The 21,406-nt window shown below is 47.7% G+C and overlaps 1 protein-coding gene and 1 long non-coding RNA gene across 6 annotated transcripts in view; one reads left to right on the forward strand and one right to left on the reverse strand.

The window, feature by feature from the left end:
• Window positions 1-21,406, forward strand: part of LOC118912011 (uncharacterized) — a 163,412-nt gene that overhangs the window by 11,130 nt on the left and 130,876 nt on the right. The window contains exon 2 of one of the 5 annotated variants that reach the window (XR_008993770.1): window positions 11,153-11,311. This is a non-coding gene — a long non-coding RNA (uncharacterized LOC118912011). Of the gene's footprint in view, window positions 1-8,913; window positions 11,312-11,547; window positions 13,021-15,201; window positions 15,322-21,406 lie in introns of those variants that run through there. The other 4 variants (XR_005024689.2, XR_008993762.1, XR_008993769.1 and 1 more) reach the window with 4 other exon arrangements.
• On the reverse strand, window positions 227-13,718 carry STC2 (stanniocalcin 2). The gene is made up of 4 exons (XM_036884785.2): window positions 13,565-13,718; window positions 11,381-11,523; window positions 8,696-8,907; window positions 227-3,712 (listed from the first exon to the last, which is right to left on the reverse strand). Exons 1-4 carry the CDS (start codon window positions 13,713-13,715, stop codon window positions 3,310-3,312), a joined length of 909 nt encoding a protein of 302 aa, XP_036740680.1. The 5' UTR covers window positions 13,716-13,718; the 3' UTR covers window positions 227-3,309.

A 21,406-nucleotide genomic window follows, 5' to 3' on the forward strand; every position in this document is an offset into this window, starting at 1 on the left:
CATGGAGCAGCATGGAGTTCATTCTCCTCTTTGGTGAGTGAGTCTGGCAGGGTTTTGGACAGAGTCCCTCTGATGGAGGAAGCCCAGGGTGCTCTTCTTCACCTGTTTCCCTCCCTGCAAACTGCACATGCAGTATTCTAAATAGGCTCAAAGCCCACTTGCACACAGCCATCCCCCTTTGCCCTGGATGTCCTCTCAGATAGTAATGCTACTCGAGCGGAAGGCATTTATTTAAAACCTTTATTAACGCTTGGAGAAAAATAATGCCATGTGACAATATACAGGACCTGCTGCCTAAATCCGTAACAGAAACAGATATTATGACTTAGCAAGCTCACGTGGTGCCAATTCTGAGATCAGACGAGGTTGTTCTTCCTTAGGAAATGGGCCCTAGAAGCATTGTTTTTCCATGTTGTTTTAGTGAAGGCTTTTACTTGGTTTGAGTTTAAATTTCTCTGTGGGTGTGTGTGCCTGTGTGCATGAGAGTATGAGCACAGTTCTGGGCTGGTGTTTTCTATGTATTTAGTTTTGGGTGTCAGCATTTCACTATACTCAGTCCTCTCATTTCAGAGTAAGAGGACTATTTATTGACACAAAAGGAGAGGTGTTCAGATCATCTTGTTAAGATGCAAAGCTTAAAATAAACATCATACTTTATTTGGAAATCCACATCCTTCCTCAAAGGAAGGCTCATGAGTAAATTTGTATGAATTATGAAGCCCAAGTTGAGGGTCTATTTTTAATGACTACTTTGTTACATTTTAGATTGTACAAATAGCTCTGTCAATGCCTACAGGAATTTGCACTTTTCCTCAGTTTTGAGCCAAAGAACCTTACCAATAAAAACAATTGTATACTGCAAAACATTAGGAACCAGGTTGAAATGATACGTACCTAACTTTTGAGAAACAAACCAGTGGCATGAAAAATGTACAACAGAGATCAGCAAAGGGGTTCAAATGAACATAGTAAGAAATTTCATGCCCTGGGGGGGCAACATGCTGAGATAATAAATATAAATGACAAATATTTACAATAGAAGCAACAAATGGGACATCAGTAGGCAAACACATAAAACATTTACATTGAGGAAAGTACAAAAGTGATGCCTTTCACATCCAGCCCAGGAGCCACGAACAAATGAACAGCTGACAGAGCAATGCGGGAGAATGTTATTGCTTCAGCTTCTGAGTGATGTAAGTAAAACAGTCAACGTGCTACAGCGGCCCATGGCAGGCGACAGCCATGGTTTACGTTCGGTTCCCATGGCAGAGCCTGACACACCGGTCCTCCTCCCCCACCGCGGGCAGAGCTGGATTAAATGCACACCATCTCCTCTGCTTTCTGCAGCTCCAGCTCTTTCTAGGTGCTTTTCCCAGCATTTTGTCCCCCACCCACTCCCTCCCTACACCCAAATGGAGATCAACTCTCCAACATGGATCATGAAAGATTAGGGAGATAACCCTCCAGCCCCATGTCCTGGCAGCAATGAGATTGGATTTGGGGTATATAAATACTAGCTGTGTTTTGGGTAAGATCATTCCCCAGAACAAATCATTTTAAAGTAGATAAATTTAGCTTCTTTATCTCTGGCCTCAGGTTGCTCTGAGAGAGAGTTGTGAACTGATATAAATGGAGATGCATACTTTTTTGCCCACTTACTAGAACAGGGGTTAGCAAACTCAGGCCTGAGAGCCAAATCCAACTGGGCATCTGTTAAATAAAATTTTATGGGAGCAGAGCCAAGCCTATTTGTTATGTGTCGTCTGCATATGTCTTTCTAGGCTACAGTGGAGCAGCTGAGTAGTCGCAGCAGAAGCCATATGCCCTGCCAAACTGAAGAGAGTGGATTTACTATTGGGACCTTCAGGAAGAAGTTTGCTGACCCCTGCTCTAGAAGGGCCTGGCCCAGAACCCCTGTCCACTCCTCACAATACTGGGCTCCTATTTGAGTACTGGCTTTAAGAAAGGATAAGCTTTAATTTGATAGCCCATTAGGAAAGAAAAGAAAGGGCTTACCTCTGAAACATTTAAAATAACCACAAGATTCCATTGCTGACACTCTTACAACCCTCTCCTGCTCCTCATATTTTTACTTCTGCCTCTCCTTTCTGCCTTTCTTTTGTCCACTCTGACTCTTTCCTCATTGCTGTTATTTCCAGGCTGGGATCTAGAAAAAACGTGTCCCTTGGTTTTTCAGCCGTTTCCTCCATTTATGAGAAAGGTCGGCCTTCCCTGCTGGAAATTATTGAGTAGTCTTCCCTCTCTTCTCCGCTTTTCAATCCTCTAGCATGCAGAAGCCAGGTTTCCAACTTGCCTTCACGGAATCCAGGGTATGGTCCTTTATTGATTTTGGCTGACGGTCAAGGAGAACAAAATGCTAATGGAAATTTGTCATATGTACCCCTTGTGTGTGCATTTCCCTGCAGGGGTGGGTTTTGCCCAAAGCGGCTACAACCCCATGCCAGGCAGCCAGACGTACAGTTACATTACTCTTTGATTCCTTTTAAAATAATGCTCAAAAAAAAAAAAAAAATCAGCCACTAAAGATGGGCTTTTTTTTTCCCTTTGAGCTAGTTTTAATGACCCAGTTGCTTTGTTTGAAAGCCATTTATTTAGATGACAGATATGTAGATGTAACTGGATAAATAAAAAAGTGAAATTGAGATTTGAAGCAGTGGTTAAAATATAAACACACAGGGGCCACTCCCTCGGATGCCGTCCCCAGACAGAACAATGGCTCAGAAATTATACTTAGAACCCTTGCCCTCCCCCCAACAAGCAGCTCCAGACCTCACGGTCCCATGCAAGAAACTGAATCTTGGTTTGTCGCCAAGCACCTACACGGCCCCTGCCTCCTCTCCACCCTTCTGATTCCCAGAGAGATTTTCACATTCACTCCCGCACTGGAGTCCATTTGCCCTCCACCAAGACAGCACCGCAGCTGCGGGGCGGGGCCCACTGACCCCTGACCCCTCCCTGGGGCCGCCTCCCCCACAGCAGAGTGAACCGCAGGCTGCCACCCAGTGGCTCCAGGATGGAAAGAAGACAAAGTTGCGAGGAGGACAGGTGGCACACTCATTTCGGGATGTGGGAGTGTCGAACCTGCTGGGCACAGGCCAGACCTCACTGCTGCCCAGGGATTCTCTGCCTTACCTGTTCATTCCAACATACACCTTCTTCAAGTCTGCAATCCCCACCAAATCCTGCGTGTGACATCCCCCCTCTTCAATGGCAAATGTTTTGGAATGTCCATAGAGAAGCAAATGGACGGCATGGAGGAAAGATTTCCTGGCCGGGCCTTTTGTTTCACCTCCGGATATCGGAATACTCAGACTGTTCATCCTCCCACTCGCTGCTTCCAGAAGTTCCCTGAGCCCCACGGCTGGCTGCTCTGCCCCGGGCATGGGTGTTTGGGTGGCTCTTGCTACCTCGCTCGCCCTTGGCACCTCGGCCTGTCTCCCGACTACTGGGCTCCAAGAGGTGGTGACCCGCTTCCCCGTGGTGGGCCCTGGAGAGCTTGGCTCTGTCCACCTGGAGCTGGCGCTCAGGAGGCAGCGTGGGGGGCCTCTGGATGGCTGAGGTGCAGAAGCTCAGGATGGAGCACAGGCTTCCCCAGTTCTGCTCACACTGAGCCTGAACGCTGTGGGTGATGGCCTCTTTCACCTCCTCCCCACAGGTCAGCAGAAGGTTCACCAGGTCCACGTAGGGTCTAGAGAGTGACAGCAGACACAGAGAGATTGAGAATGGAGCCAGTGGCAGATGGGCCACACAGAGCAGTGACCATATAGGGAAGAGAGATATGGGCAGTGTGTGGTTTGGCTTTGGTTGGGTGAAAGAGCTTTCTGGAATTACTCCAAGCCTCTACCCATATCCTATGGGGTACTGGCTTCAAACATCATTTGCTGGAGGGCCTTACACACCAGGCTCCATGCCAGGCACTGGAGAGAATTAGAGGCTTGGATAGAGCCCATCATAAGAAAAAGGGCCAGTGACAAGTCACAGGTGCATATGATTACCTCTGCAGAAGGTGGGTGGGAATGCCAGTGGGCAATTGCACAATAATGAAAAGTAAGGCAGGTGAGCTTTGGGCATGTTTAGGGTATGCTAACTAGCTGGGTTATTGCGGGAGTGAGACAGGTCTTGGGGGTGGTGGAATAACACTTAGGCAAGTGGTGAAGGGTCTTGAGTACCAAACTGAGGAGTCTTTTTGGCAGGGAAGGAAGGACCATCAAAGATTTAAGTCTGGGGGGCTCCATGTTGCCCCCTTGCATGTGGTATCAATGGGACAGGCTGGCTTTGCACTGGGTCTCAGATGACCCTTCTCTAAGTGAGGCTCCCTGGAAACTTTTTATGAATTTCCCTCCTGTTTGTCTCTGGTTTAGGGTCATGGTAAAGAGGGTGTTTGGGAAGTTATTGATGTATTTTCCTCTGGGGAAGTGAGGACTAGGTGGAAGAGGGTGGGAGAAAGACTGCCTCCCTGGGATGTCATTTCTGGTGAGCTCTTCTTGGTAGTAGAGGCTGAGGAGTGGCAGTGGCTATCTAAGCATCTCTAGTCTTCCAATCTGGGTTCCCCCAGAATGGGAGGTGAGGGCTGGCCAGGAGGGGGCTGTATTTGGAATGAAAAGCCAGCTGTTTGAGAAATAAACACGCTCGGTTCTGGAGGCAAGAGCCAGTTGTTTCGGTCATTCCAGCTGCCCTGGGTCAATGTTTAGGAAAAGTGCTGGAGGAGGAATGCTACATCGTGCAAACCTTCCTCCTGGGGGTGGGTGCTGTGTGCAGAAAGTGGGAGCAGTGTGCCTGCTTTTTATACTTACGGGCCCTAGCTAGTAAGAGAGGTCTCCATCACTGGGCCCTCATGGCCATTCACTGAGCCTTCCTTACATCTCACTGGTCTTTTAAAATCCCCAGGAATGATCATGTGGCTAACCAGCATTCTTGAGTCCATGGCTAGCAAAGTTTCTGGATATATCTGACCCTAAGAATGACAGCCCTGGGATACTACCTTGGTCAGAGAAACCACTCTGGCACATAAAATCATTTATAAGAAGGAGCAAGTCTTTTTTCTCTGTAAGCCTGGACCACCTGGGCAACTGCATTAAAGCCCGTTTGATCTTTCCTTTGCAAGTTGGCAGTTGTTGCTGGAAGGAGGAGCAGTTTGTCCTTTAAGACTTGTGAAGTAGCTTACTGCCATTTGTATGAATTAGTCCTCAAGTTGTAACTGAGTGAACTGTCCTCATTTCATAGATGTAAAAATGAAGATGGGGTCGGGGTGGAGAAAGTGGCTTTTGGAAGCTTCTGGGCTGAGAGTGGAGAAGAGGAATGTTCCAGCTGATAGAGATCAAGCTGCCTTTTAAGGCCTCCTTGATGCCTTTGGAGTCAGAGAGTCTGTGCCTGGCTGATGGGCAGGGTGCATAAACTCTCTGCAGCAGGCCCCTAACAGTGACAAGGACAGTGATAACACTTGTCTTCTTGGGCTAAGAGATGAGCGTATAGGGAAACAAGGGAAATGCTTAGTGCAAGCTGGTTTCTTTCCATCTTCTGAAAACTAGCAACTGACTGCCTCACTGAGTATACCCACAACAGCAGCATCAGGATTTTAGCTTCTGATTGTCCTGCCACTGCACTGGGGCTAGACAGGCAAATTGCAGGGGCTGAGAATCTCAGTCTTTCTGGGACACAATGCTTTGGGACACTAAGATGCTCTTCTTCAAGTTTCTTTCCCCAGAGTAAGGGGAGGGCCCTCTTGGAAATGTACAGACTGCCTCTAGGCCTCCTTTGCCAGGGTGGTCTGCCTGCCAGATGAGCTCTCAGAACCCCAAGGCGGATCAGAGAAGGCTGGACTAGCCCACAATCTTTTCTGCCCTTGGCACTCTCTCCCGAGGAGAAAGCTGTGAACTGTGGGGAGGGGTGTGTATTAAGCTGTGCTTTGAGCTGGCGCGGTGCCTTCTCAGGCTGCAAGCTCAGCCCGTGTCTAATGACAAAGCCCAGCTTTCTCTACTGGGTGTCAGCAGGGCTAAAGGATTTAAAAAAAATACTTGGAGGGGGATGTGCCTGGAGGCTGCCAGCACCCAGTGACAGGGTATGTGGCAGCCAAGGCAGTTGATAGGGAGAAAGTGGGGCGTGAAGGGGTGAGGGGAGTGGAGAGCTTGAAGGGAGGCACTTTAACTGAACACGAGTGTTTTGGGGACTGGGTTGAGGAATGGGGGTGATGTGGATTCTGGGGTGTCTGATTTCCTCCTCTTTAAAGTGAAATGCACATTCGGTTCTCGTTTGCTTGTCTGTGACTGGTGCTATACATTCTCAAGTGGGCTTCTTGATATTTGGGGTCTGAGATCCTTTGTGCCAACGTCAGTTAAGATAGTTATAAAAAACAAAAGAGCTCAGTCAGGTCAGCTTGAAATACAAGCTGGTGCTTCGCATAGTCATGGCTTCAGAAGGGAAAGTAGTGGGGTTTTATGTGGAGCTGGAGTTGGGGGAGGCCCGGAGGTGCTGGGTTAGCAGGAGGCAAGAGGACTAGCATGCAGCTGCAAGGAGTGCTCTTAAAAGAGGCTCAGGCTCCTTTTTGGGGTGGGCCTCCTGCATTTCCAGGGCAGACTGGGGTGGGGACTATGTGTTTGTTCTACATGATGTGAGGAGCCCTCTGGAAGTCAGGGTTTCATGGCCCCATGGGCCATGTTTCCATGGAGGAGACACCACAAAGCCACAGCACTTTACCCCTTCTTAAATTTCAAGGGGGGTGAAAAACTTCAAAGCCTTCAGTTTTCCCAAAGAAGACTTTTCTCTAAAAAGACAAGTCTTCTTGTGCTCTGGGAACATATTGTAGACTTATAAACTAGTGCCCTGTCATCATACATTCTGGAGGCCAGCAAACTATCTATAATGGATGGCAGTGGGTTGAGGACAAATGAACTTCATGAATTTCTCAGCCTTGGGCATTTGCTTGAAGAAAGGAAACCGGAAGTTCACAGCACTCTCCTTGTGTATATTTGAGAAAAGGGAAAAACTCCTGCCATATCTGGGGACTAGTGGAGAGAAACTTTAGCAGGTCTGGTGGGGAGAGAGTAGGCCAGGAGCAAGGAAGTTTGCGGTCTACTCCTGACATCTGGCTTCAGTCATATATATATCAGCAGAGGTCCAATTCCCAAGTTGGAAAGTGGGACTCAAACCTCAGAGCAACATCTTTAACATCTTAGCTTTACACCCCCCCCTCTGCTAAATGGGGATAGTAATCTTTAATTCGAATTGTTGGGAAAGATACATGAGATAATGACCATGTAAAGTCCCTGGCTAAGGGCCTGGCCCACTCAAAAAATGATAGTTATTATTATTTATGTGGATGTGTGTCTTGCTTTGTTTGTTTACAGGTATTTGGAAGAATAAAAAATTATTTTATGAGGCATTAGTAGAACTCAAGGAAAAGGCAACATTATTTGCCTGCAGAGATTTACAGGGAACCTTATAATCCTAACACTGTTGCAAGATACCAAGAACCTCATAAATGAGTGGAAAGTGACAGGTGATGGCTCTTGTCTTCATGATCTAAGTGGTATGAGTTGGGTGGGGTGTGGCCTGTTCAGTGACATAGTGGAGGGAAAGCCATGGCACGAACTAAGGAGCCAAGTTCATAAAACTGTACTGATTGGGCCCAATGAGTCACTGTGTAAAGACCAGCTGTGCCATCAAGCTGGCAATGACTTGTACTGGGCTGCTCAGGCAGTGGTGTGCTCTCTGCCTTAAGTCTCTGAGGGAGGAGCCATCATAACATGTAGGGGCTGACTATCCTTCATGTTAGGAGCAACAGTGTACCCAACATGCTTCACCACTGCAAAATTTGGACCCTATAGATGGGATTTTTTAAAGGAATGAGATGTCCTGGGTTTATTATTGAACTGCAAGTCTTTGTATAACTAAGTTCATATTTCTGCACTTTGGCATAAAGGTGTTTAGCTGATTCAAGTTTTTCACATTTGTTTTGCATTTTCTCTGGGAGGATAGTAAAGACATGGAGAAGGTGAATGGACCTACTAAAGCAAAGGAGGGCTTATGGGGGCAGGAAAAATGCTATTATTGTCAGCTCTTGGCATTTAAGGGTGATGCTCTGGTGGCAGACTGCCTAGCTCCTGATCCTGGATTTGGCTCTCATTGTCTGAGAGATCTTTACCTCAGTGAATCTTAGTTTTCTCATCTGTAAAATGGACATGAGAATAGTACCTAGCTCACAGGGTTGATAGGATCAAGTGAAAACATATATAATGCCCTTAGCCCAATGCCTGACTCTTAGTAACTACTCAGCAAATGTTGGCTCTCGGCTAACTGTCTGGGGACCTACACAGCTACCTGGAATAGTCAAGAGACCTGTTGGGATCAGGGCTGAGGGGAAGAGAGAGGGTATTTCTTTATCCTACACATTTCATACTTAGTAAAAATGTCCTATTTCTATTGCCTATAATTTTGAAACCGATGGTGGAAATTTATTTCGCTTTCCTGAGGGCCAGCAAGAAAGGGATTCCCAGGGGAGGCAGTGCAGCTCTCTGAAGTAAACCACAACCTTTCCCATTTAACAGGAGAGTTCAGCTTCTAAAAACCAGCCCCACAGACTGAAGGAGGCTCTCCTTCTGTGGCAGCAGGCTGCCAACCCACTTCCTCTATGCACCCCTCCCCCTCCCCCGGGCCCCTGCGGGGTAGCACTCACTCATGTAGCAGTAAGTCCTTGAAGTGAATCATCTCCACCATCACCCTGGTGTTCTCCTGGGCGGCAGAGCACAAATTGTGTTTGAGGTAGCATTCCCGCTGTAACTGGAACACCATTTCCTTAATGGCCGGGCACTTCCGGCTTATGCAGCCAAATCGGTGCCGCAGAGCATGGGCCTTACACTTCAAGGCATCTTTGATGAATGACTTGCCCTGGGAACAGAGAGGATAGAGAAGCAGGAGAGGGGCAGAAGAGAGGAGTCCTGGTCACACGCTTAGACATTTGCTCTTCTTGTGCTTACACAGGATTTTTCTGGCAGCCAAACCCCAAGGCCCCGCCTCGGACTGATGTCTTTGCAGGTGGCAGGCGGCTGCTACATCAGGAGGTACATCCAGAGTGATACGAAACCTCCGGCATTTGGCCAAAAAGGATGTTACTTCTGGAGACTGACACATCTGCCTCCTTCCTCCCCAGCTGCCTGACCAGTTTCCCTCATCCTGGGGCTTCTGTGGCCGTTTGTTCTCAAGCAGCCCAGGGTTGGCTGTTTGGTGGCAACTCTTCTGAAATACAAGGAGAATCTGGCCAGACTTAAATCCAGAACTCCTTGGTGGTTCCTGGCAAGTGTTTTTCCCACGTAGAAGGTGCCTGCTTGTCCAGACCTCACACCTTTCTTTTTACCTTTTCTTTCGTGAGTGATGTCAAGGTCGGGTGCTAAGTGCGCCTGCCCTTTCTGCCTCCGTGCCTCCCACTGCTCCCAGTTCATACTCTCATCTCCTCCTATCCTTTAAGGAGGAGCATTCTTTTCCTTTTTGAAAACGATTCGACTCCTTTAAACTGTTGGGATTATTGCCTCTAAAAGGCCCGCCTGGCACACTGCCTGGCAGCATCTGGAGTCTGAACTGTCCAACTGACAGCCCCTCCCCCCCACTCCCTGCCTCTGAGTGGCTAAGGCAGCCAGGCATACATCTGGCCTACAGTTCTCTTTTCTGGCAACCCCATTAGATTGTTCTTATCCTAGAAAGGAGACAGCTGTTGGGGGTGTGAGGCGAGTTCGGGCTGGGCCGTTAGCTCCCTTATCAACCTCTCAAGGCACAGAGGCACTGTGGGATACCTACCCAGGGATCTCCATCTTCCCCATTACTATAGAAAGAAGCTGTCATTGGGGAGTCACCCCCTGTTTTTAGACAGGCCCAGAAGCAACTGAGTTGAGAAAGTATACGGGTTTAGGTTGGAAGTGGGAAGCCAGCCAGGACATTTATTTCTGTTCTCCCTTTAGGAGCAACTGAAATGTCTACAGATAGTGTCTGATCACTGAAAAACCACATCCCTGTGGCCCATTTCCTCTGACTTTCCAGTGGGAACCAAATAGGATGAAGAGTAGGGTGTACCAGTTTATTAAGTAGTTATATGCTGAGGACCAGCTTGAAAGGGATGTTTCTAACTTGAGAACATAACCCTGTTGGTTGAGAAAAAAAGGAAGATTAATTTATGTGAGGGCTGTGGCAATCTGTTGGTATTCTTCCATGACATCCTGTGGGATTGCCTTTAAATACACATCTTTCCTCCGGATTTCCTATTATGTTTCCTAATTCCAGTTAATCCAGAAGGGATGCTTTATTAGGGAGTCTCAAAGAGTTCAAACGTTCTTCTCTTTCCTTCCTCGGTGTCTGTTTCCCCTGCTGCCACCCCACTGTAACACAGGCTGCCAGCCCCACTGCATCCCTTTCTGGTTCCCAAGCATTGCTTTGTCAGGCCGGCTACAGGATGTCAGTAGGTGGTAACTGGTGACATTTATAAGTTACACCTAAAGATTGGCCTCATCCAAATGTTGTCTTCACTCTCCTAAGAAATGGGAGAGGAAGTTTATAAGATAGAGTAACAGGGTGCTTCATAGTGCATACATGAGCTGGGTGATCCTAATGCCACATGCCTTATGAAGTGTCAGCCCTGGAGCCCTGGGGAGCTTGCTGGGTCTTTCCTTGATCCAGGCAGCACCTAGGCTTTACCTTTGGCATCCAGGGATAACCAAAGTGAGTAAGGCCTGGGCCATATTTATTATATAGAGCAGGACTCATCCAGGGTTTTGACTTCCCAGGTTGTACAAGAAGGGTCTGCTACTTAGGAGGTATTAAAGTCTGCTCTTCTGGAGGCCCTGAATTACACACATTGTCTGCTCACACACCGCTGGATATGATGAATTTCTATGAATACTGTGTCTCTTTTATTCTTTCCTATGAGTTCAAAGTAGCTTTTGAAATGTATAATTGGAGTCCCTGCCCTTCCCCCCAAGCCTCCGGTTCCCAGTGTGATAGGCCTTGCAGACTGGATTATGGATGACCAGACATAGTGTGTCCCCATCAAGATGTTTATCATTTATTATGACTTTTGTCTTCTTTGCTAAGAATCCTCAGATAATTGTTCAACTTGATCTCCATTTCATTTTGTCTGTGTAGACAGAGCTAAAGAGTGGAGAAAAATTTGGCCTACATGACAGCTCCAGAGAGCAGTACCCCAGGAGTGGAGTGGGGAGACACTGGCATCCTGCTGTATACCCAGAATGTCTCTTGCAAGTACTGAAACACACCGTGGCAATCAGCTAAAGAAATCTGTTAACAGGTCTTTCCAATGAACATTTTAATCATGCTACCCTAACCCCAAACATTCTTTGTACTTTATGATTTTTACCTGGGCATCAAATTTTCCAGCGTTGTGTAGAAAAGTCATGCAAATCCCGTGTAAGCCCCGAATCTCACAAGAGTTGTTCTCAAAACATTCAAACACTCCACACCCCACATCACCAGCGTTGACCAAACAGTGTTGGATTTCCGCTAAAATGAGAATTACATAGAAATATATACAAAATTCTCAGCCATGCTGGGGAATGCAGAGTGGCTAGTTAAAGGTTAGTAATGACTAAGAGAAAATTTAGGGGAAAAAAAAGTTAGAAATGACTATTTCAGGATCTAAAAAGCCAGGGAAAGAACATTTCATCATTTAATCTATTTATGAAAATATCAGTATTTGTAAATATTTACAAAAAATCAGCCAAACCTACATTACAAAAATTACAACCAGAGGTTAAGTCTGAGCACTTCATTTTTCATCCATCTCATTGTCTTAAAGTGTTTGTGGGAATACTTAGTTTGAAAGCACAAGATACTTCAGCTTTCTAAACCCACAGACAAAAAAAGAAAAAAGATTCTAAATGACTAGCTTGCTCTCTCCCTTCTGTACTTCATCAATGAAATACCCTTCTCTATTTGGTAAGTGAAGCTGCTACTATTAAATCATAGCCATTTCCTTCCTGACCCCCAAATGAGGGCATCCAAAAAGGAGTTTCAATTCAGCTTTATGATTCAACACCTAAAAATCAAAACAAAATTCCTATTAAGGCAGCGCCTCCAAACCATCCGCATTAAAAATACCAGGCTAGGGAAGCCCCAGTCTGTGAGCAGTTTCAGGAATGGAGTCGCATGGGGGCTAGCCTGCAGAAAAGCAACTATCCCGGTTAGAGGCCCCTTTTAAATAGAGATCCGGTGTGAGACATCACTTAATCCCCTAGAATTCCCTCGACCCAGGAGTTGCTGCCCTCCTTCTCAGAACGTGGCCCTAATTCGTCTATCCGAAAGGACTGAGTGAGGGAGTTAACTGTCAGGCTGCCGCGTGCAAAGCCTCTCTTCCTTCCCTCCCCCTACCCAATTCCCTGATTGAAACCAACCCCAAAATTACATCAGAAAAGTATATTTTGGAAGAAGGGCGGGGTCGGTGTAGATAATCCGCATTCAGATTTAATCACCCGAGAGAATGAGGGGCGTGTATTTGTTGAGGTCACCAACTACCGAGAATCACGTTCTGTTCTCAGGGAAAGCGCTGGAGAGGGGGAAGGGTGGGCGAGGGTCCTATTAAGAGCCGGGCGCGGAATCGCGGTGCCAGCACTTGTGTATGGGGGAGGGAGGCTCCGGGGTGATCCCACGCGCGGCCCCGGCGCGCCGGGCAGGAGCGCGCAGGACCGCGATTCACTCGCTTGAGGCGTGCCTAATGGGCACTCGTGCATTCTCGCTCGTGCGGTAAGCTCACGCACGCTGCCGCCAGGTTCGCAGACCCCCCCAAATAAAACGGGAGACCACGTAGAGCGAAGGGGCTGTAGGCAGGTTTTCTTTCTCTCCCCGGAACTGGGAAAAGGGCCAGCCCCGTGCCCTGCACGCCTGGCTCTGCTCGGCAGCTTGCCGGCGAGCAGAGAGCCGGTTGAGCAGCGGCGGGCCGTGTCACCATTTCTTCGCTTCGTGACCTGCCCTGGAGCGGAGAACGGCGGCAGCACCGCAGAGGTACGCTTTGCGCCATCCCCCCACACCCTTCCAAAACCAGCGCCCCCGAGGGGAAAGTTCTCAATGCAATTTGTCTAGCCTACGAAGTTCTCGGATGTCAGGCATCTTTTGAGTAAGGGGAGAAGCAGTCCTGCAGTGGTCGGATGGCTGGGAAGCGAAGTTCTTCAGGCGCAGGGAGCAGCCCGGCTCCGAGGATCCTCCGCGGGCCGGTCGGGATGGAGCAGGGGGCTTCGCACTGGACCGGGGATTCCGGGGCTGGCACTAGTCGCGCCAGGCGCTGCCTCATTTACCCTCGACCCCAGGGAGGACAGCAACAAGTCCTGACCCAGTCATTTCATCACCCTGCCAGCACGTGCGGATTCCAGGCGCGCGGAGCCTGGCGCGGACCTCGCTTCACGCTTTCCTTTGCACGTCCCGGGCCACCCCAAGAGTTTGAGAGGCCCTAGGTGGACGCCCAGTTCCAGGCGAAGCGCCCGGGGCGCGCTGCATGGGTGCACGGTGTTGTCTCCCAGCAGCTACCCGCCGCGGGGACGCATGCACTTACCTGTGTTTTGCAGGGACAGGCGGCCTTTCTGCTGGGAGCTCCTGTCTTGGGGACCCTCCGGCGGGTTGGTGGCATCGGTTCCCCGAGCCAGGTCGAAGGTGGCAAACACCAAAGCCAGGGTCACGAACTGGCCCAGCCGCTCGGCACACATGTTTCTTGGTGTAAACCTCCCGCCCCGAGACCTGGATTCTTTGTGCTCCCCTCCTCCCCTTCCTCCTCCTTCTCCGCTTCCCCTTCTCCTCCCACTCTTCCTCCTTGCTCGCCTTTTCCCTCCTCCTCGCGGCCGCGGCTCGGATAGAGGTTACCCAGCGCCCTCCCGTAGCTCTTCGGAGAGCATGTGACCAGGCCGTTAGCAGCGCCGCGAGTGCCGGGCAATGGCAGGGATGGTGCCTCAAATATCCCTGGAAGCTCTGGTGTCACTTGAATGAAGGAGTCGAGCAGGTGTTGTCCCGGCGGCTGGACCAATCCTAGACCCCCGCCCGTTTGACAACACGGCCGGGAGGCGGGGCCTGCACCCAACTACTACTGGAGGAAGCGGACCGCCGCTGGGAGCGCCTGACAAAGTTGCCGACCTGGCCATAGCCACGCGTGTGCGTGCGTGCGTGTGTGTGTGTGTGTGTGTGAGCGCGGTCGGAGATGCATGCAAGTGTGCGGGTGCTCCAATGGCCGAACGGTCTTAAAAAAAAAAAAAAGTGAATCCCAGCTCTGGTTGCAGTTAAAGAAGGGGGAGAGAAGGAACAGACTGCGCTGCGACAGCTTTTCCCGGGCTCCTGGGTCTCCTCACATCCGCAACGGGTTGGGAAAGTTTCCTTTATTCTGCCGTTTGGAATTCGGGGGGATGCTTATCCCCGAGGCCTTGACAGATTGGAGGAGTTTCCTGGTCCCAGTGATACTGGGGATAAACTGAGTACATACGGTAATCCCTAGCGTTCTGACTCTTGCATTAAAAAAAAAATACACACAACACTCCTCAAACTATTTAAGGTAGGAGCAGAAGCACTAGATACAGGACTTGGCCTGAGCAACTGCTCCATCTTTCCCTTTTCTTTTTGCCCCGCTTTGGTGGGCCATGCAACACCTAGTGTGCCAATTTCTCGCTCCTCTCCTAATCCAGACGGATTCCGGGCATCCGGAAAGGGATCCAGGAGACAGACTGGACTTGCATCATTTCTAGGCGGGTGGCAGGGAGGCCTAGGCAGTCCTGAGTCAGCCCGCCGCTGAGCATCGCTTGCCCCGGAGGCCAGAGCTTGAAAGGCAACTTTAGGCGTCTCCAAACACTTCTTCCATTTTCCCAAAGCGCTACTCGCTGCCCTGCGCCGTATTCCCATTATTTTCTAGTCATCGGTAGAAATGGTAACAAAACAAAACAACCTCCCAAAAAACCAAACCGGGGGAAATTCTCTCCATCTCTTCTCCCTGCTTGCTCGAGTTCCCTTTCCAAGCAAGGCTGGGGCTGGATTGCCCCAGGCTGCATTCTCCCCCGGCCCGCGGAAGCAGGGAGAAAGTTGGGCGCCGCTCGGAGCGCCTCTTCCCTCGCTGTGTGTGTACGTGTGCACGCTCACGTCTCCCCGGCGCCAGGGCCGGGGACAGGAACTGCTCCGGGCATAGTCAGTCCGACGGCGCAGCTCTGGGGGCTTGCAGCGCTGGGGGAGGGCGGGGACGCAGGCGCCGCAGCGGAGCGCCCAGCCGCACGCACCCCGGGTCGATTTGCCCTCCCCCCTCCCGCGCCGTCCCCACCCTCCTTTCCCGGAGAACAGGTGAGCCTGGGCACCAGCTCCTACCCCTCACCCCCGCCCCGCTCCGCTCCCTGCCCGCACCCTCCGCGGTAATGCGCCGGGGAGGTTTCATCACCCACTGCCGGCGGCGACGCTGCCCTGGGTCTCCGCGGCGGGACGCACTGCGCGCCTCGTTGGGGCTGCCATGTGACACGGTTGGGGGAGGGGTGCGGAGACGCTCCGGACAGGTCATCCTCCAGCAGCCTTTCGACTTCCAAAGCTTACCTCCCAGGGTCCCAGCAGCACTAGGGCGTAGGGAAGGCGGGCGGGGGCCAAGGTGGCCGTCGCGGGCCAGCGCGTGGAGCGGCCCTGAGTCAGGAAGAGAGATAGGAGGGGCAGGGAGGGCGCCTTCGGAGTGGGCTCCTGGAGCCGCGGTACGCCATCCCCACCCGACTTTCAGAGCCCCAATAAATGGTTCAGTCTGCAGCGGTGGCAAGAAACAGACTACTTTTGTCCATGATTCCAATAGCGATTATTTTTTGCAGCCTCAGATCTTTTGTGGAAGGAGGTGGGGTACAAGTACATTAAAATGGGTGGTTCTCACTTTCCACCCTGCTTTTGTTTGCATAGTTAACTTAGCTTCTTTTATTAGTTTATGAAAAACTATCTTTTCTAGATCCTTAAACGTCAAAACAGAACAAACAGCAGCAGTCTGGCCTCCCTCAGACTGCATAAGCCCCTGAATTTCCTGGCTTTTTTCCATGGAGCCTCTCTTGTAGGTGAGTACAGGAGCAACATTGGCATTAAGGATATCTGGTCACTCTGTTCTTTGAGCAACAGAAATAAGAGAGGTCCATGGGGTGGGAGCAAGCCCATCTTTGCTGGATGCTCACACTCCATGTATACTTATCAAGGCTCTGAGGGCACCTGCAACAGCAGCCAGGCAGATGGAGAGCTCTGGGCCGCTGCCTCCCCAGGGCGTTTGGCTAGGCACTATCTTTTGCCACGATGAGGTCCCTGGGGCTGCCTTCAGGGAACCTGCATAACTTAAAAATTCATGTTGAGGCTATTTGCTCCAGCCTCACAGGGAACATTTGAGACTCCCAACTGAGCCAACTGCTCCTTTAGAACTGAGAGAGTAGTAGCTAGGTTTTGAGGCATTACTAGTAAAGATACTAGTTCTTAAAGGTTGTGTCTCCAAGTGACTGGGCCAGGGCCAAACATCCAGAGAAGAACGCCCATCCCAGTCATTCCCATCAGGGCTGAGAAAATTCTGCAGAATCAGGAGGCAGTTTGCTGAGACTACCAGTCTAGGCCAAAGGGCTGGGATGGTAATGGGAAGGGTCATTAAGACTGGTGACTTTGCTGTAATATCCTCCCTCATTCTTTTAACTCTATAACTCAGGCCTGGCATGATAGACTACAGCTGATGAGAGTGGGGGTGGGGAGGGGATAGTAATAATAGTTATGATGATGATTATTATAAAGCTAACTTAAATTGAGAACAGACACTGCCACACATCAAGCTTGTAGCTTTGGGGGTCTCTCTAGACCTGTGTCTGCCCTGGATGGGAATTAAGACTTGGGAGGAGCAAGGAAAGACCAGCTGGTGTTTTTCAAATATTCAGCAGGGAGTCTGGTTGGATGGGCCTCCTTCTCAGTTTTAGGCCCAATCTGAAATCCTGAGTCTTCTGTGGTTGATGCATGGACCCATGTCTTCCTCTCTAATTCCAACTCACCAGTTAAATTTAGTTAAACACTTTGTAAGTGGTTTTTGGGGAACAGGGTATTTAGGATGGGTTTTGCAAAGTGGGAGAGGATACTGACAAGCAGAGGTAAGGAAAAGAGAGAGGGTGTCACAGGAGGGAGGACCAATGGGGGTAAATGCATGGAGCGGATATGGTGGGACTTTTTATCTGGAATCGGGGTTGCTCAGTTTGGTGTTAGAGAGGAACATAAAGCTGGCAAGGGCCTCTGGGGCCCTGTTGTCAAGGCCTTTGTGACAAATCTGCGCTCACCATAGATCTTGTTCATTCATCACGATGGTACTTAAGGACGAGACTCCAGGGTGCTCTTAGATTAGATTCCCTATTGGAATTAGGAAATGTGAGGGGTACAGTGCTGACATTGTGGAGGAGAATACAAATGAGAGGAGTGGGAAGTAAATTAGTTGGAATCTTGATGTGGGTGGTGATGCCCAGTGGGACAGAAGATGTTCTGGTTCAGGTGTGAGTAGGTGGGGCATTGGAGGATGGGAACTGAAGTTAGGTGTTGAGGCGCTGTTGTGTAGGCTGATACATGCTGTCTAGTCCGGGCTTTCTGTGAGTTCCAGAGCCTGAGAGGAAAACGTGGCTTTCACATGGAGAGCTCCTCCTACTGCACACCCCACCCCCTTGGGGATGACTGTCTGGGCTGATAGCACCACCTTATGGTCAGATGGGGAACTGTCTGACCAAATAGTGGACCCCCTCATCTCTTCCTGACTCAGGTGCCGGGCACTAACACTGGGCCTCCTGCTTTCTCCTCAGTCTCCTTGGCAAATCAACTAATGCTGATTTAGGCATCTTCTCCTCACATGGATATGCTTTAATCGTCCCATGAAGGAAATCTGTTTCAAACTTTTTGCTTTTCCTCCTCCGTCCTTTGTTACCTTCCTATGTGAGCCCCCAATCTACCCTAATCATGGCTCCTTTGTGTCATGCTTGCAGGAAGGAAAATGCAAAATGGTATTGAAGTAAAACCAGACAAACAAAATAACAAACTGCTGCTGTCAGTCTCTAAAATTCTTGAAAGTAGAGGTTCTTTCCCTAAAAAGTCTCCATCTTTTCCCCTTCTTCCATTAAACTGGCTGTTTCATTAAATAGAATTCAGGATAAAAGGGAATATGTCTTCAATATTTGAGTTTATTAGTACTACAACAAAATTACTTTCTACTAATTTTTACCTTAAAAGACCAGGGCTTTGATAACATTAGGAGTTAGGAAGGCTTTTGTGGGGCTGGTCTAGAAACCTCACCATCATTTACAATCTTGTTTATTGGAGGAAAATATATTCTGAGTTCCCAAAACAACAACTCCCAAAGATTGGGAACACACCACTTCTGTGAATTGGACATTTCCTCTATGTCATAGGTTAATAGTCAAACTGTATTCATGGATTGACTGAAAGATAGAAAAGATAAAAAAGAAGATTTAAAAACCCCAGGAGAAAAGGAACACTGCCTCCCTCACAATATATATGTTTACTGGGAAGAATATAGAGCAGTAAACATCAGGTGTCTGACTGTCTTGCTCTGAAGACTGAACTGTATTCCAGAAGCTGTCTCTTTTTCTTGGGTCATAATTTTTGCTTCCTCATTGTGTGCTGAAATGAACTCTAGGAGAACAGGTCCCAGATGGTCTCCATGGGGAGTGCTGGTGCAGCCCAGAGGTGAGCCCTCATGGTGCTGGAATCCTGTGGAGCTCTCTCTGGCTGGGTTTCAACCTTGGCTTGAGAACTGTTGGATTTCAAGTGGGTGAGGGAAGAGTCCTTTTGTGGGGCAGTTTTCCAGTGAGCTAGAATTTGAAAAGCTTCACAGAACAACCAAATCTATTAATGTGATTTAACTGTCAGGATACGATCAGGATTCACTGGAGCCAATTTTAATTTTCAAGTTTATTTTTTTTTCCCTGAGTACTTCTAACTCTTGTAAAGGTTGATATTTCATGACTTTTGATCTTTTAAAAGAAATCTTCCAAAAATCAAAGAGAACATTTACTTTCTAACAAAAACAGAATAAAACTCATTGTGTCTTGAATCTACCATGTGGACCATTGGAACCATTTCTAAATCTAATACGCTTCATGGGATTTTAGTGATCTTCTTTTTCTTATAACTTGAAATATTTTCCATTTTTATCATCCTAGGAAGTATTTCATCATTGTTCATTAATTATTGCTTATACTAGAAAACAGTAAAATAATAAAATGGAAGAATGCTGGGGAATCACCATCTGGGAGGATGATGCAACAGGGAAATAAATCATCACTGTCACATCAGCCTTCAGTTTTCTTATTACATTGCTTAGAGTGTTACATCATCTTTCAGGAAGGCATAAAAGAGCATGGAGGACACCATCTTTATAGTTTTATTATTATCTCTTTCATTGAAAAACACAGAAGAAAATACAGAATTTTTCATTTCCTGCACAAAATTTTAAAGAGAATTGACAGAGGAAAATGTTATACAGTAAGTAGACAAATCAGAAGAGGCAGTGGTGATGTCGACTCTAATGATAATAGTAACATAGATTTTCTAAGTAAAGTCTCACTCACACTGTGAGTCTTGCAAGACAATAATCTGGATGGATTTCTTCAAACTTCAGAATCAATGAATAAACAATATCTTTCTGAGGACAAAAAGAAAAATATGATATTCTCATGCAGTTATTCATTCAACAGAAATGATTTCATCACCCAATATTTTGCAAGAACCTGGACCATCCTGTTTTAGCTAAAAGAATGGGGGCCAATACTCCTTTACCTTTTGTGGTATTTGTTTACCAAAGTTTCCTTGAAACAGTTTGAAGGGGACAAAGGTGATCAAGTCGGAGAAGCTGATCAAAAGGAAATAGGTGATAATAAAAGTGAAAAAAAGAAGATTGGACTAATCAAAATAAAATGACTGGACTAATCATTTTTATATAAATTTAAAAATGAAAATGCTTTGCATTGTGGAGAAAAGAAGCTGATCATCTTCTCTTTACCAAAATTATGATGCATCAAAGTTTTCATAAGTAACCAGTTCAATGATGTAAGTGCAAGACCAACCAGAAATAACGATAACCAGAATGTATTAGAGATTTACTTGAAGTCTGAAATCAGTATTGATAAGCTGGATCTGTCCCAAGAGCATACATGACAGCTGATGGACAGTTAGTTGCATGTAGAGAATGTTGCCCATTTTGAGTTTATATACCTTTAAAGTCAGGAAAATAGGGAATGGAAATTTTCTGTGTTTAAATTATTAAATTTTGCAATGAAGTTTTAAAACCTTTCCCTCTATTACTACTTCTGTTAATTACTCATAAAAATAAAAAGGCTCCTTTGGACCCTAATGGTAAATGATAATGGCAACTTTTTCTTGGTTTACTGGGGACTAAATTTACAGAGGCAAAACATTAAAACACAAATGCAGTAAAGTCCTTTAGGCAAGAAGGAGTCATTGTGAAAGTCTCCATCCATCTTCCCACCTTCCACCATTAATGATTGGTGATTGTTTGAAAGCGGGGTGGTTTGAATGAGAGATTGTCATATGACCTCTCTGTTCAGTCTCTCTTTTAGTGGCACCCAGTGCTGCTTAAAACTCACTGGGGATAAGAATTACTGTATAGGACACAGCATAAACACTGTATTCTAGTGTGTGGTATAGAAGGTTTTTAAGATTAATTTTGACCAGTCAATATTTTCACTTTCTTTGAAGATTTTAGAATCTGTCTTAGTTTGTTGGAGCTGCTGTAATAATCCCATCGCCTGGGGGTGTTAACAGTACACACTTATTGCCAACAGTCTGGAGGCTGGGAGTCTGAGGTCAGGAGGCTGGAGTGGTGGAGTTCTTGGTGTGAGCCTGCTTCCTGGTTTATCTTCATATTGCCTTCTTTGGAGTATGCATGGAAAGGGGGGAGTATCTCATGTATCCTCTTTTTATAAGGGCATTAATCCCATCATGAGGGCCCTACCCTCATAACCTGTCTAACTCTGAACACCTCCCAAAGACGTCACCTCCAAATTTCACACTGGAGATTAAAGTTTCCAATATGAATTGTTGGGGGTGAGGGGTACACAAACAAACTGGCAAGATGACTCACTCTGACGTTCATTCATTCATTCATTCATTCAACATCTCGTGTGTGTGTCTTGTGCTAGACCTGGTGTTATTACATACTGGGCAGCAAGGAAGAAACAGACGTAGGCACTGTGCTTCTGGCAGTACCATTTGGCTGGGTGGAATTTTTATGGTGCCCTGTGGAAGGAATTCTGATGGAGATGAAGGCAGATTTCCTAGGAACCATGAGAATGGTAGAAGAACTCATGAGAGGTGTCAAAGATGAGAAATTTTAGTTTTTAAATTCATTTAAAAGAAATAGAAG

This window comes from Manis pentadactyla, chromosome 2 (genome assembly GCF_030020395.1).
Source record: "Manis pentadactyla isolate mManPen7 chromosome 2, mManPen7.hap1, whole genome shotgun sequence".
Lineage (NCBI taxonomy): Eukaryota > Metazoa > Chordata > Mammalia > Pholidota > Manidae > Manis > Manis pentadactyla.